The following is a 15,640-nucleotide window of genomic DNA, read 5'->3' as shown; positions in this document are numbered from 1 at the left end:
GTTAAATTACTTCCTCCTTAATCTAGCTCATTAAACCTGCAGAGCGCTCCACACTGGCTGATTTGCCACAATTTGTGTGAACGCTAACAGGAGCATGCACATGTGGATGCTAATCAGAAATGTTGTGACCCCAATCTTTCTGAGACAGATATCAGGGTGTGAGGAAATTAAAACACAAGACTTTGATTTTTTTTTTTCCAGCGCTGTAATACTGGACAAATGACAAAAGGGGCCCGTGGCTGAAGTAGTCTGTGATCTCAAGGACTTGTGACTTGTGTGTTGAACAGCGTAAGTTTCAAAGCTGATCACTGCCTGTTCACGTACTTAGTTATTAGTACTGCAGTCCTGTCATGACTGGTTAGTCAGGTTAGATAGAAAAAATATATAAATTAAGAAATATCGGAATATTTTGTCTTTCTGAAATTCCTAGAATCTCAGGAGGATGCAGGGTAGAAACTAAGAAATGTATCCAACTTTTTGGATATTTTACTTTATGGTTCCAATGAGAAGGAACAAGGAAAATGCAGTCTTATAATTAGGAAATAATAAATCCAAGTTAGACATATGGGTTTGAATTTCCATCTGTTTGTGAGAAGGAATAGGAAAAAACAGACAGTTTGGCAACAGACAGTTTGGCAACTAAAACACATCAAGACATTACATGAACGACAGTTTGGCAACTAAAACACATCAAGTGATTAGCTCTGTAAAAGTTTGGAGCTACATTTCAGCCGCTGTGGAAGCTATCGTAGCATGCTTAGAAAGCATTCAAATTTTAACTATCTTTTTTCATTTCTCCAGTTGTGTCCAGAATTATACCAGTTTTTAACGAAAAAATATATGTCACACTTAATTACATGCTTAATCTAATCCAGGGTTTTTAAACATGACCAACTCTGACAGACTGATAACCACCAACTCCTGTGCACAGATTGCCCATTGTGGTGAAATTTATCTTCTCTGCCTACATCTGCACGTATTATAGAAACAATATCTTGCTCATAATATACCAATTTGTCAGATGGGCTTGTGATCTTCATCTTTTTTATCTTTCACATAGCGACAGCCGCTAAGAAGAAAAAAATGGAAAAATGGTATAATCCTCCCCCACATCCCTTCCAGCCAGAGGAGCTGGAGCAGAGTGAAACATTGTACTTAGCAAATTGCATTTGAAACCAGGGGGGAATAAATACTACAGATAAAGACTGTGCTCTAATGTGCTCGAATCCATTAGAAATCTCATATTCACACATAGCTGAAATCGCATTACAAGATGCCCCTAATGTCATTTCACAGGGTTTTCCACCATCATTTGCTGCCAAAATGAGACGCCAACATCAAACATAATGGATTTTTGCCCCTTTTTTTCCTCCCTTCCCTCCTTTCCCAGCCTTCTCCCCTATGCTGTTCATGATCTTGTTCCGTCCCGTTCTGAATCCAGGCCGCCCCCCCGCCCCCCTCGTCCTTTACTGTAGATATGAGGTCCTATTTAAAGGAAGGATACAATCTTTTTAGTCTTTTGTTTTTAGGAAGGATACAATCTTTTTAGTCTTTTAGGAGAAGTGACAATTTTCAGTTTGACGGAGAAAAGTGAAGTGAGTACGAATATGTTGCTCTCTTGCTCGTTTTTATATCAGATTCTATCTGAGAGTAAAGGAGAATCTACTTAAAAACAGCGGTTCCTAAAGTGGGGGACGGGGCCCCCTAGGGGTTCAGAGCTATTGCAGGAAGGGCAGAAAAAGGCAAATTAAGGAAGGAGAGGAGAGAGGAGAGGAGAGGAGAGAGGAGACTCAGCTTCAACTCCAACCAACTCCACCAGTTGCTCATTCAACAATCTCAGCACGACTCCTGCGCGGTCAGGGATTTAACCATGACTGATAAGGAGGGGGAGCCAAAAAGGGAGATTTTGCTTTTTTGCTTTTTTCTTTTTTCAATATAAAAAAAGAATGAATGTTACTTCCCTGAGCTTTCAGGGTTTCTTCATCTCACAGCTTGAGTTGAGGACTGACAAATGTGAACCAGAATATTTTTTAGACAGACTGGAGCTGGAAGAAAAGCAAATAAAAAGAATAAAAAATAAAACCAAGATTCTCCACTCGCTCATTGGTTAAACACAGTAAAACTCCAACAATTGAGTTAATCCAACAAGTCAATTACATGTAATGCCCCATCAGCACAAACTATAACCCTGGACTATGCATGCATTTCCATGTTGAGCTCAAACTTCTTTGCTTTGTGATTAAACGTTTGTTCATCCACTGGGACGGTGTTGTGACTCCGTCGGAAGACCTAGCTTAAAGGATAATTATCCAAAAAGATGGACTACAAATTAGCAAGCTCACAAACCGTGCTCTAACAGGTAGACGGAGACTTTTAATGAGGTTTAACGACCTGTTTATCAGGGCTGGGGTTGTTTAGAGAGGGACGATGAAGTAAATGTCCTTAAAAACAAACTACATCCTGAAAATCAATGTCTGGATTTTAGCACAGTGGCTAATCTTGGAACTCGTGACAGATTTTGTGACCTGCTATTGCTTACCTTTTATTTTATGTTGTTTTAAATATATTTAATCACTGATTTTTGTTTGCCTTTAATATACTGTACTTTTCACATTGCTTTGCTTTTCTTGTATAAATATACATATACATATATAGCTGGGACTTATTAATAAGAATACATATATACATATACATATATATGCATATACATATATACATACGTACATATACATAATGAATAAAATAAATCCATTTACATTTTGACGCCCTAAGCATTTCCTCAACGAACACTTGATGATGATCCACACCAAAATTAAACAACATTTTGACTCAGACTACGATACATTTATTCTTTTTTTTTTTTTTTTTTTTAGAAAAGACTAAAACTAAGACTAGATCAAAATGACTGTCAAAATTACCATTGCTGATAAGGAGCATAAAAATAAGAAAAATAATTTTTAAAAAACCCCATGGTGTTCAAGTACAAAACCATAAGCTCGGGAAATACTGGTTAAGTGTAGAACAGGTAAACGGCAGCATCAGGTTCATTACATTTACACACTGTGTGAAACTTTAGTAGCACACAGCCCAGGAGCTGGAAATGGACTCTTAGCACCAAGCAGCACTGCTTTCTTTCAAAAGGCACACTGTCTGGTTTTTTGAACCCAGAGGGAGGTCAACAATAACAGATCTGGAAAAAAAAACACCTGGTCTCCAGGATCATGGGAGGAACAGATGGACCTGGGTTTTCTTTTTATACGACAGAAAATTACGCCATTAAAAGAGTTTGGACATTTCTGTTCCTCACAGTAATAGAATGGGATATGAAACAATGATGGTGGTGGAAAATTTGAGTTACATGTATGTCCCCCCCCCCCACACACACACACACCTGTGTGTGCTACCACACTCACACACATGTGCGAGGCTACTTTAGACCCAGGGCCTCAAACAGGGTGAGCAGATCAATCAATTACCTCTCTGCTCCAGCAATCAAACAAGGTTATTATCAGGCAGCGGCTCACCGACCTGGAAGGGCCTGGCCAATCAAAGGCTGCTGTGATGCAGGGGGGACGGCATTCGCTCATGTGACAGTAACACAGACTGGCAGCTCAAGTTGTCAAGGGATAAAGGGATGAAGAGACGCGAGACAGGCGACGAAGGCTGAATTCAAAGAAGGAGAAAACAGAGGGAAGTGTGAGGGACGGGAACAAGAGAATATCTGTAAATCAGCCATCTCCGACACTCAGTCTTCACCTTGACAGTATTCTCAGAAGAGCAGTGGCAGATAAGAAACACAGAATACACTTCTTCATAAATACTCCATAAATAATTTCAGTTTTTTAGTGGGCAGTAAAAACAGGCCTGTTTTTCAATCTCGGCACGGATGATAACATCACTAAAAACTCAGGAAATGACAGAAGGGAGAAGAATAACAAACACTGGGACGTGGGTGAAAGCAACACATGGCGAAAACATCTCTTTATTGTGCTTTGGTAATTCTCTCCTTGGCAGCGCTTCTCTCCGGCTTTCATCGGACAAGTATTAGGAACATTCTGTCTTCCTGATTGTGTCCTTTCATAGCAACAGGTCTAAAGAACCCTGCAGGTTTAATTAAATTATTGTACGCTCGGAAAATTGAGAATATCATTGCCTTGAAATGTGTTGCTAACAGTTCACTAAGACCAATCTCCCGAGAATGGAACTGAGGTCTCTTTCAAAAAGCAGCCAATCAGAGACAATCGTGCATGGTGGGGGATAAAGTCCACAGGGACACCACGACTGTGTGAGCATCTGTGTGATTATGACGGGGTCATCTGGACAAGCTTCAAAGCAAAGTCCAGTCTGTGTGTGTGTGTGTCTGTATAACTGGATAATTTATGAACGGACTTACTAAATTAGACTTATATTATATAGTATCTCTGTCAACAGTGTTCATTTCTTGGTGTATTCATGAACCTTTGCAAACAAACAAAGTGCCAAACAGAATTTAAAAAAAGAGCAGCAGAGGCCTTCACTGTTAACTTCCACCACAGGAGAGATGTTTAGAAATGTTTATAAAGATGTTGATGTTTAAATGTTGTATTAATTGTGCATGGTATATTTCAGATTTATTCAATTGAAAATGTAAATGTGAAAATTTTCCCCACGTACCACCAGTGGTATGCGTACCACAGTTTGAGAATCATTGTTCTAATGATTTGCATTTACAGTATGTACTCCCCAATAATAACTACTGTCACAGTGATCCATAAAGTTGGGTTTCAATATATGTGTTATGTTCAAAATAACAAGTATTTGAACTATCAGGCCTGGTACTGATACTACTATTGGAAGTAATTATGTTTGTCAAAAGTAATATCAAGGCAAAAAAAAAAAAAAACCAAAACAGTTGTTTGGTCTCTCTTCATGAAAATTATTCACCTAAATATGTAAACTGCTGCAGATACACCTGAAGCCCAAAGAAAATATTGTCATAAGTCATTGACCTGGAGAAAAGCCTGATCTTACAGTAAAATGACTGAAGGTCTACAAACACCAATAGGTCTGGAGAAACTTTGGAAGTACACCAAAGAAATACAGACGATAGGAATCGCCTTAAAAAACTTGTTGAAATCCAAAAAAAGGATGGAAATTGTTTGGGGTCAAAGTTTTGACCTCATTTGTATATAAATGGTATTTGAGTCTAGGCAAAGCTTTTAGTCCAAAGACCCAGATGCCAATATTTTTTCTCATCCAGATCTAAGACCTCGGGGACTTTCAAAGCCGACTTCATAAGAAGTCTACTGCTGAGCGTTCACACAAACGAGACACCCTTAAGCTCCCACCGACTACTGCCTTCTCCACATAAGTCTGCTGGACAGGTTGCCCTGGGAACCGAATCTGATTCCATTATGGGATGGATAAACACAATCAAAGAGTTTATCCACCTCAATAGAAGCCCTCAATGATGTATCTAATCTCCTGCACAATATGGTGTGTGTGTGTGTGTGTGTGTGTCGGCCAGTCTCTGTGCATGTGTGTGCCGGTAAAAACAGGAGGAGATTGAAAACTCTGCACCTTCCAGTAAAAACTGGCTGAAGTTGCACTTTTGGAGAGAGATAAAGATGGCCGTATAATTTACAGCGTGATGTGTTCGCTGCGAGCGTTTGCGTGCGCCGTCCTGAAGGCAAGGACATCAGAGAGATAAAGAAAATAAAGACAGGGTGGTGCTGCTGTTAGTGACAAGTAGAAGCACCTGACAGATTCATAGTATTCCTGTTGAAAACTGCCCCCCCCCCCCCCCCCCCCTCACCCAGCTGTCTGAGGCTGATCTACTGCTGCTTTTTCTCCTTGACAACAATACATTTTACAGACTATGAGGATAATCACTTACAAATGTCATTACAATAAATAATAAAAGGCTCATGAGAAGAATAATTACAGCGGTCATTTTTGACTTTGTTCAGAAATAGAATAGTGAGCTGTCAGCGGGTTGCCATTTAGTGAGCAAAAGTTTTAGGCACGTCTGTTATTGGCTGCGTCCTGCTTTGTCGGACCTTTCTAGTAGGGCAGAGGGTTTAGATAGATGGATGGATAGATGGATGGATGGATGGATGGATGGATGGATGGATGGATAGATAGATAGAAAGATAGATAGCACTTTATTAATCCCTCGGGAGTTCCCTTCGAGAAACTTAGGAACCTTTACGTTTCTTAACAGTACTGTGAAATGTATATATGAGTATCTACTACTGTACTTGACTGTACTTTATTGACATATATGTCACTCTGGCATTTGCATTTCTAAAGCATGATGCATTTGTCTGAACTGTACATATATATACAGTATATAAACACAAATAGACTTTCATGTTTAGGATTCATCGTCTCTCCGTATTCATTTTACATGAATACAACTCCTATTAAAAACAAAATCCCTTTGATTTTGTATCAAAGAAGTATTCCATTAAGGAGTACTTTACCCTGCACACGTTGCTGGTATATATAACTGAAAACTTGACAAATGTATACAGGATGTGTAACACTCCAGCACCTACGCTGCATCTCGCTTTTGAAGAATTTCACACAAAAGGCTGCGACCAAATGTGTTTTTCAATACAGTCTGCCTGGTTTCACGTCACCGTTCAGTGATCTTGGCTTTTCTCCATTTTCATTTTCTCCACATGTACCGTACACAACAGCACAGGCGTAAAAAAGAGGGAACATATGTGCATATAAATTACCGTGTATTCAAAGCGGCACAGACGACACCCGCTGCACAAGCCCTCTTATTCCTCACTACTTTTCCTTCTTCCTATTCCACCTCTTTGTTTATTCCTCATTTTCTTTCTCCTTTGTATGCTGATCTTTCATTGTTTCCCATCTCCGATCCTCACCCTTCCTTTCTCCTTACTTTTATCTTCCTCATCCTCTTCTCCCGACCTTTCCAGTGTGAAAAATCCTCTCCTCCCATTATTCCCAGCTATGCTTCAGGTTTTTTTTTTTAATAAAGTGGGCTACAAAGGAAGACAGAGGAAGACGCTATTTACTCGAGGAAAATCCTCCTGAACGGGTGAGAAAAGATTAGAAAAGGGAGCAAGGGCCTGCACAGCAAAGCAGTGTGTGCATGTTTGAGCGAGAAAGACTTAAGACAGGACGTCCGCGCTGCATTTTAAGAACCCGTGTGCAAAGAAAGAGATTTATTTCGGTAGGAACACCGCTCTGTCACTTTCAGACACACAGATTTGTACACGTTGACAAAGGTTGCACGGTGAGAACAACGGCGCAAATAATCCAGCCGTTCTCCTCCAGCACTACAGACAAATCAGATTTTGCTGCAGTGTATTTGACAAGACTTAACTTTGTTGCACCTCGCGAGAAATGTTGCGATCAATGCTGCCAAAGAAACTTCTTCCCGGCGGAACAACATCATAAAACACAGCGAAACGTTTGGAATTTACAGGGGTCGTAAAAGTAATTTTTATGTTGCTGTAAGGAGTGTATTATCTTTTCATCACTCGTTCCGTTCAGCTACTCACTCTTCTCGTCGGCTCTTTCTGGCAGCGTCCAACACTATGACTTGTTTCTCCACTTTAAACTTTAATAAAAACATGCGTGTATTAATTTACCAACACGTTATCGTGAGCTTTTTGAACTAAGCACAGTGAACGTGTGCTCAACAGGATGTATGAATTACTTCGACTCTAAAATATTTGAAACATTATTTTGGTTCCAGCAAGTTAATTGTACAGTAACTTTTAACTTTTTATTACTCTTAACTGTCTTTCTTAAAGAACAACCATCAAATTATTACAGTTTGGCAGTTCAAAAGCCAGGTCCAAAGCAATTTGGGAACTTTTAATTAAAAGCAGCTTAGATAAAATAAAAGTAACTAAACTGCTACCATTAGAAAAACCCTTAACAAACAAATAAATGACTTTGAATCGATGAAAATGACTCTCTGAATCTTCCTGTGAGTTCAGGAAACAGCAACTCTGCTGGATTTTTTACCAGATAAAGACTTTGGAGTTACACCAGTGTGAGAGTGGAGGGAGAAAATTCTCTTCTTAAGTCTATTCATGTTTTAGGGCTTGTATACAAACTCATATTTTAGGGCTGCTCGATTATGAAAATAATTATTTAACACTATGACTTGGTGAATGTGGAAATATGTTGCATATAAAATACCTTTTGTATTTTCCCTTAAAATAACTCAGAATATAATTAGTCAAATATGGTTGTAAGTAAATACAAGTTCATAAAATAGATTTAATGAGAATAAAATACAAATAATAAATAGCTAAAACCAATTATCATTACTGAGAAAGGGATATAAATAAGAGCTGGAAAATACAAAAAGGAAACATCATATCTTATAATCAACACCTTCAGCAATGAGATGATAAATATAGAGGTGTGGAACGTTAGCTTGGGTAACTCAATAACACCCAAGGTAAACAAAGCAATATTTCTTGATAAGTAGAAAATATACTACAACAGGTACGGGTTAAGAAAAATGTTAACACCTCCTTGTGATTGTGTGTCTCTGCCAAACAGTGGGACTGCAGAAAATAAGCACACAATACACACACTTCTCTTCCTGAAGCGGGGGTTGAACATTTGTCAGAAAACTTGTTCGGACTACAGAAGCAAAGGCGACCACGGAAGTGGAACTTATACTCAGGTGAGACTGACTGAATATATCCAAATATATACTCACGTTTGTTATTTTCACACTGACAGCCGCTAGAGGGCACTCTAGGCTCGTGTACCAGTATCTGCTACTCCTGTACCACTGAAAATTTACATGTTCGTTATTTTCAAATTGACAGCCGCTAGAGGGCACTCTATATGGCTACTGTGACTTGATATTCCTGAGTGATTTATAGTCCGGAAAATACAAATTTTTTCAAAACCAGTCAAGTAGAATGTTCTTGCGTATTTAGGAGAGAGTTTTGGTAAATTTTCAGAAAGTGGAATTGCAGGGTTAGAAATGCAGAGTATAGCTCGTCTGTGCCCTTAAAGGGACAGCAGCATTTAATGGACCAGTATCTCAGATAAAGCTATTCAGTCAACATCGGTTCAGTGATCCAATCTTAACATGGCATGGTGTGTCCATTTCATATCAGTGAAAGAAAAATGTGTTGTATACTGTCACACAAACGGCAACAAATCCAGCCCAAATCTCCAGGCGTGGTCATCCTGGGCTGGTGAACAGGGAGGAGATTAGGGACCTGCTAAAGCTTCTCAAAATGCCAACCTCATCTGGAGCAGGGGGCTTAAATATCACCCAAATGTCAACAGGAGACCCCACAAGTCAAACTAAATTGGCTGCTTCATGCACAAACATTTCCCCATGTCGCTCCCATTTGTGTGTGAATGTCTAAATCCACACACTCTGCACCCTGACACGTCCGATGACATCCTGTCAAAGGGAACATGTCCACAGGTCGGTGCGAAGTACAGGGAAAGTTGTACTCAATGCAGCAGCTTTGGTCATTAAATTGGAAAGTAATTACCAAAGCAAGCACCGTCTACCACACATTTGACCTATTTTCCACTATTTATCCAAGTCTGCTGTGAAGAAGCAGCAGGATTACCACGGTTGCCCAGATGTCCTTCTCCCCAGCCACTTCCATCAGCTCTTCCTGGGAAATCCTGAGGCTTTCCAAAGCCAGGTGGGATATGCCTTCCTTCCAGCAAAATCTGGAGCAGAGAAGTGGATTTCTGTCCACTTTTTGCTCTTTGGCCACTCTAACACTTTCTGCCCAATTGAGAATAGCACACACGCTGACCATCTGCATGTGTAACAAGCAGAGTGTGCACATATTGTGCACCAGACTGTGGCACTGAATCCCAGCTTGACTGTGCACCTTAAAAACAACAGGACAGTTTGCCATTGATTTCACAGCAAACTCGATTGTCTTATGAAGTAATGCGACAGAAATGGGCCGGATATCTACAGCAAAGGTTACCAATATGTGGACTGAGGTCCGGATCACGCCCTGGGCGATGCACTGTACTGACTTGAACTTTGACAATGAAGATTGTCAAATTCAGTGGGAGCATTTCATGTGCTAATAACCTGTAGTAATGGTACTAATTAATTTAATGTTATTTTATACCTTTAAAACTATTTTTAAAATTTTTAAATTTCTTAACTAATTTCCCAGTCAATGTTTATTAATAAATGCTGCTATATTTTAGAAATATGTTGAATATGACCTTTAACCAATGGAATTGTTAAAAAAGTATTGATTGTTATGAACATTATAAAAGGGGGCGCTGTAGAATTAGTAGTAATCCTAAATATTTAATGGTTCAGGTTCCCATCCAAGAGAAATGCCTGACATTTGAAAGGTGTTTGCAAGAAAACATTATGACATTAGTGCTTTAAATAACGTAGCATGACAAAAGTAATGTCTTTATGATGAAGACGTACATTCACAACTATGACATGAACCACATCTGTCATAGGAGGAGAACCAGGAAACACATCACAACATGTAAAAACCATTTGCAATCAAACATTAGGACCCCGTTGTCTCCTACGCCTACACAATGCCACACACACGACTGATTTCCTGTGCCGCAACCCCCAGCTGCTTTTGTCATTAAAGCTGCCATGAGTTGCATGGCTGGCTGCAGGAGGTGTAGCCATCCATCAGCACAGTGCCAGAGCTCTGCCATTAGGAAACCATCTGCAAGCAACAGCGCTCCATTGGCACTAAAAGTCTGAAGAGGGCAGGAGGGAGGAGACGAGAGGAGAGAGATCCTCGCGTTCGAGGCAGTTGGGCATGATTGATATGAACCATTACCGACAACACAGTCGAGGTAGGCAGAGAGCTAGTCACCAATTTATTTTCGGTCATTTGTTTGGACCAAAACTTGGCCGGGGCCACGGTGAACAGGGAATGAACATCACCAGGAGACAAAAGAGAGGGAGAAAAAAAGTTTGTTGGAGAGACTGAGGGAACTGGCAGATCATTGCGTACACAAACACTACAAATGGTCCAATGCCCTGTGAAACTAGAGGTTTGCTTTAAAGGAGATTGATACAATTGAAATTAGTCAGGACATACAGTAGAAAGGAGGTTGGCAAAGTGGGAATCGAGCAACTGAACAATCTTACGTTCTGAGTTTCCACAGGTGTCCATTTCTATACTTGGCCAAAATCTCAAACAGCCACATGTTCTCTGCTGTGGCAAGGGACATTTCAAAGGTTTATTTGTTTCCCAAAAAAATGGTTCAGAAGATGCTTAGGGTTTTCACTGGAGTGAACAGGATGAACAGATTCAGAAATTAGAGAGATCAGAAGGACAGTTAAGATGTGATGATGAAGATGGAGGACATGGAGGTGACTGGTGTAGTTCTAGAGGAGGCCAGAGAAAGGGTGAGATGGAGGAAGATAATCTGCTGTGGTGACCCCTAAAAGGAGCCAGGAGGTGGACAATTATTTAATCTTCCACGAACCCTGCTGGAAGCAGATCCTTACTACCTAACAGGAGCCAGGAGAAGTAGAAGAACACCCAGCAGGTGGACAATTATTTAATCTTCCAGGAACCCTGCTGGAAGCAGATCCTTACTAGGTGTCCAGATCATACGATTATTTGGAGCAGAGATTTTTATCCACACAAAACAGCGTTTTTCTGGATAGTAAAATTTGCAGCTTCATGCTCCAACCTAAATAGGACCATAGAGTGTGGAAAGAAGAATAAGCTCTTTTTTTTAAGAACTATGTATCGCTGCACAGAGACTGGTTTAATTAAATTTCTTCACTATTTGATTTACAGTACTCCGCAGGGACCTGCAGGCCGTGTAGGAAACTACAACGTGTACTGAACATAACCATTAAGACTACCCTTCAGAATACTACAGGCAGTAAAGAACAGGAGGTGGTAGGCCAACCTAATTCCTGGATGGTAACAACAAAGCAGTATCTGAGCCCAGAGTACACCATATTGCATCATGGGTAATTTATGACATCCAACGACTATTTTAAAAAGTTTTAAATCAATAGATAGATAGATAGTACTCTTAGGCTGTGTGTAATACGATTACTTTACATTAAGCTTATTGAGTCATGTCCCTGGATTTTTCCTGCCTTTTGTCTTGATGAACCGTCTTTGACAGACTGATGTGACAATTGACAGACTTTGTAAAGTGAATTCTATCCTTACTTAATGAATGTAGTTAAAAAAAAACATAGACCTCAGACATTTTACCGCACATTTTAACGCTCCAGGCTATCACTTAAAGAAGCACCAAAATACTTCATACAGTAAGAAAGGCAATGCACTGTAAAATTGATCACAACATCTCCTATCTGGACATTAGTCAAAAGACTTTGTACCTGAGAAGTGGCTGGAAGATCACCGTGATGTTCCTGGCACCTGGCTTACACACAAACTTCATTTCTCCACCTTCGATCAAGTTGTCATCAGCACCACCTAAAACGAGGAAACAGAGCGAGTGTCAAATAAACAGGTCAAAATACATCTCTGTGGGCGAGGGTGTACTGACTTTTATTTTTAAATCATTGGCATGCTACCAAAACGGAGTCATCCCAAAAGAAATTGTGGGAAATTGTATGGTTGTATGTATATATTTCAGATTTGGACAAAAGAGAGTGTGACTGTTTGAGGCTTACGTTTTCAAACACAAACCGTAATAAGATGATAATAAAACAAGCTAAACCGAGACGTTTCTGTCTTGATGCATCCAATATGTTTTTATTAATCAGAATTATTGGAGAGAGGTTTAATGTTGCCACAACTGGCACAGAGTTTGACTTAAAAAAACCCACAATGACATCATTTAGCATTCTGCATCCATCCCCTTAGGAAATGATGCAAAATGTTGATCAAAAGTACAAAAAAGTTTCATGGCAAGAACTACTTTCTTCAACATTTCATCCGCTGACTCCTAATGCATTCTGGACAGATGTAATTAGGAGCATTTGGGATGTAAAATGAAGTGGGTAAATGGAAATGTTGGACAGAAATCACACAAGAGAGTCATCCAAACTTTTTCATGGTTGTAAGGTTTTATAAGGATGTGTGTGTGTGTGTGTGTGTGTTTTGAAACTGTGGCACAAAGCCTTGCTCTGCTGCTTCTTGTGTTTCATTTCCAAATCCAATCTGGCCTCGCAGAGCTCGTATGAAACGACACAAAAGCGCCCACTGTAGTGCGAAAGCCTGTTCAGCATTACCTGGGCAGCCAGCGTAGCCTTGCATTCAAATGTATATCAGTCCATTGTTCCCTGTGCCGGGCTCCATAACACGTTTCTAATGGAACAAGTTCCATTTGAAAAGTCTGAGGTAGACAACACTGGCAGTATTTTCATTTTAATGACAAGGGAAGCTTTCATTCAGTCCAAAAACTTCAAATCAAGGGTTTCTGATTCTGATCTGCAGCGGTTACATTCGCCTGCGCAGTAAACGGATTTTCACATTGCTAAGTAGACTGGAGGATGAGGTCCAATTCCCTCCAGCTCGCTCTTTCTGATTCCCGCGCTTCATCTATTCATCCCTTCGTTGGTGCCAATTCAATTAAGACTCAATTACAGGCTCCGAAACAAAGCTGCCACCAACGCAGTCTCCTGCTCATCCTCCTTCACTCGTACAAACGCTCCATCACTCCATCAGTCTCACCAACTCTCTCCCTCTATGATCATCAACAAGGAGGAGGCTGGCAAAACTTCTGTTTCCTCAAGTTCCCCTGAATAACAATAGGTCAGACTAGAGGGAGTTAATGTTTCCTGCTCGCTCCGAGGCACGACACTTTCTGGCAACTACACAAAACCCACATCTACACAAACTGTGTAGGTCTCTCGCAGTGACGGTGACCAATTTAATTTCATGCTCTAAACATCTGCATCTGTGTCAAACAAAGGAGCGAGGCGAAGACCTCATTGATCCGTGGGGCCCGGAACCAGCTGCCAGCGGGTCGTTATACTGATGAATATTAAAACCCAAAGCATAAATATGGATGTGGTTCTTAAAAGTTGTCTAGACGTGACGAGCTGACGCAGGATTCAGGTCGAGGACGCCACAAAACTGTTATCTGCGATGTTTCTCCACAAAAATGGTGACTTTGTTTGGGAGATATTGTGTGTCTGCAGATTTGTTTGTTTGTTTGTTGTTAAATGGAGAGTCTCTGGACATCGTGTCCTCTGGTCTGGGGTCTGATCCAGGATTACTGGGAAGGGTGTATCATGAAGTGGTGCTCAGTGGGACGTTACAAAAACACTGGACAAAATGACACATTCTAATGAAGCCAAATCTTCTTGAAACCCCTCCCCAGGGTCACCGCCCTGTTTATGACACACACCAAGGTAAGGGTCACAACATCCATAAAACATCTGTATATGAAGGACATGTTTGCCACGGTGTTGTCTAAATCTGCACAGGTCATTTGCAGAGCGCAATAGCATAATCTAAGAATTTTCATAGATATCGTATCTTCACACACACACACACACTCACTCATGCACTGACACCCAGACACCCCCTTGTGCATGCACCCGCAGCCCACATGCAATCAAGTCAAGCAGTGACTTAGTGAAATTGCATTAGCCACACTTTCTTGGATTTGATGAGAAACAGGTTTGATCCTGTGATCAAATCCGGTTCCTGCTCAGATTTAGGCAGTGGAAGAATGAATGTGTGACGCCTTCTTTAACACACTCCGACACCTCTTGGGAGCTGGTGTGTTTCTGTATTCATCCTAGTGTGGGCACTGGGGTACAAGCTGGGGGTATCCAGATTGAAGGAAAGAAACAGTTGTTTTACAAGTTAATTGGAATGGCTTTGTTTTCAGTAGTATAAAAGGTGCAAGTCCGAAAGAGGGCAAAGATCTACCAGCTGAAAATAAAGTCTAAATTCTGAAATAGATGGGGAAGATGGAGTGCATGCTCTGGATGTCTGTGTAGCACACTGACACCCATGTGTTTATTTGAAAGTGTCATTTTGTAAATTTTCGAACTGATGCTCCTGTATGCAGATGAAACCACCGTTTCCTTGTGTAATTACATGAAAAAAAGACAACCAACTCCAGGTCGTGATTGCAACTGGAATCTGTCATTTACAGGTGCCTGGCACCACACTGGGCTTCTGTCCTCCTGATATTAGAAAGGTCAGTTCAAGAGGATCAAAGACTCCTACGGTGACTGTGGCTGGATTCTGATTGGTAATGACAGGAGACGTGCCTGTGTGATTGACTCACAATCATGTCTCTCACACAGGAACACACAACAGTGTATCATAAAACAAACACAATCTTCTAGTTACACCGTATTTGTTGAAGTTCCTAGATATAATTCACTACTACTACTAAAGGTATAATTTTAAGTAACAGGATCAGCTAGAAATTGAGCACTCTGAAAAATTTCATTTTATTCAATGAAAAAAACACAGGTGAAAGAGTCGATAATTATATTTTCCAAGGACACAGCCGATACTTTTTAATCTTTAGTCACCAAGTAGTCTTGCTAAGGATCTGGAAAGGTGGCTGAATATTGGCAGCATAAGTTAAGAACTTATAAAAATCAGCCCATGACTTAATAATGCATGACTCTTCTGGTCATTTCTGGGCAAAGTATTCTCGTCAGACTTTCCTCATGTCTGATTGGGTCTTAATGTGAACCCTTCTATTATTA

At 40.4% G+C, this 15,640-nt stretch overlaps 1 protein-coding gene across 1 annotated transcript in view; it reads right to left on the bottom strand.

Annotated features, from left to right (window-relative positions):
• exoc4 (exocyst complex component 4) overlaps positions 1 to 15,640 on the bottom strand; it is a 104,992-nt gene that overhangs the window by 58,066 nt on the left and 31,286 nt on the right. Inside the window, 1 exon segment of the mRNA XM_025057137.1 lies at positions 12,335 to 12,431. Coding sequence (XP_024912905.1) covers positions 12,335 to 12,431 — 97 coding nt within the window.

Source organism: Cynoglossus semilaevis, chromosome 8 (assembly GCF_000523025.1).
Source record: "Cynoglossus semilaevis isolate Cse_v1.0 chromosome 8, Cse_v1.0, whole genome shotgun sequence".
Lineage (NCBI taxonomy): Eukaryota > Metazoa > Chordata > Actinopteri > Pleuronectiformes > Cynoglossidae > Cynoglossus > Cynoglossus semilaevis.
The sequence above is the reverse complement of the archived record's forward strand: the minus strand, read 5'-3'. Positions and strand labels throughout refer to the sequence as shown.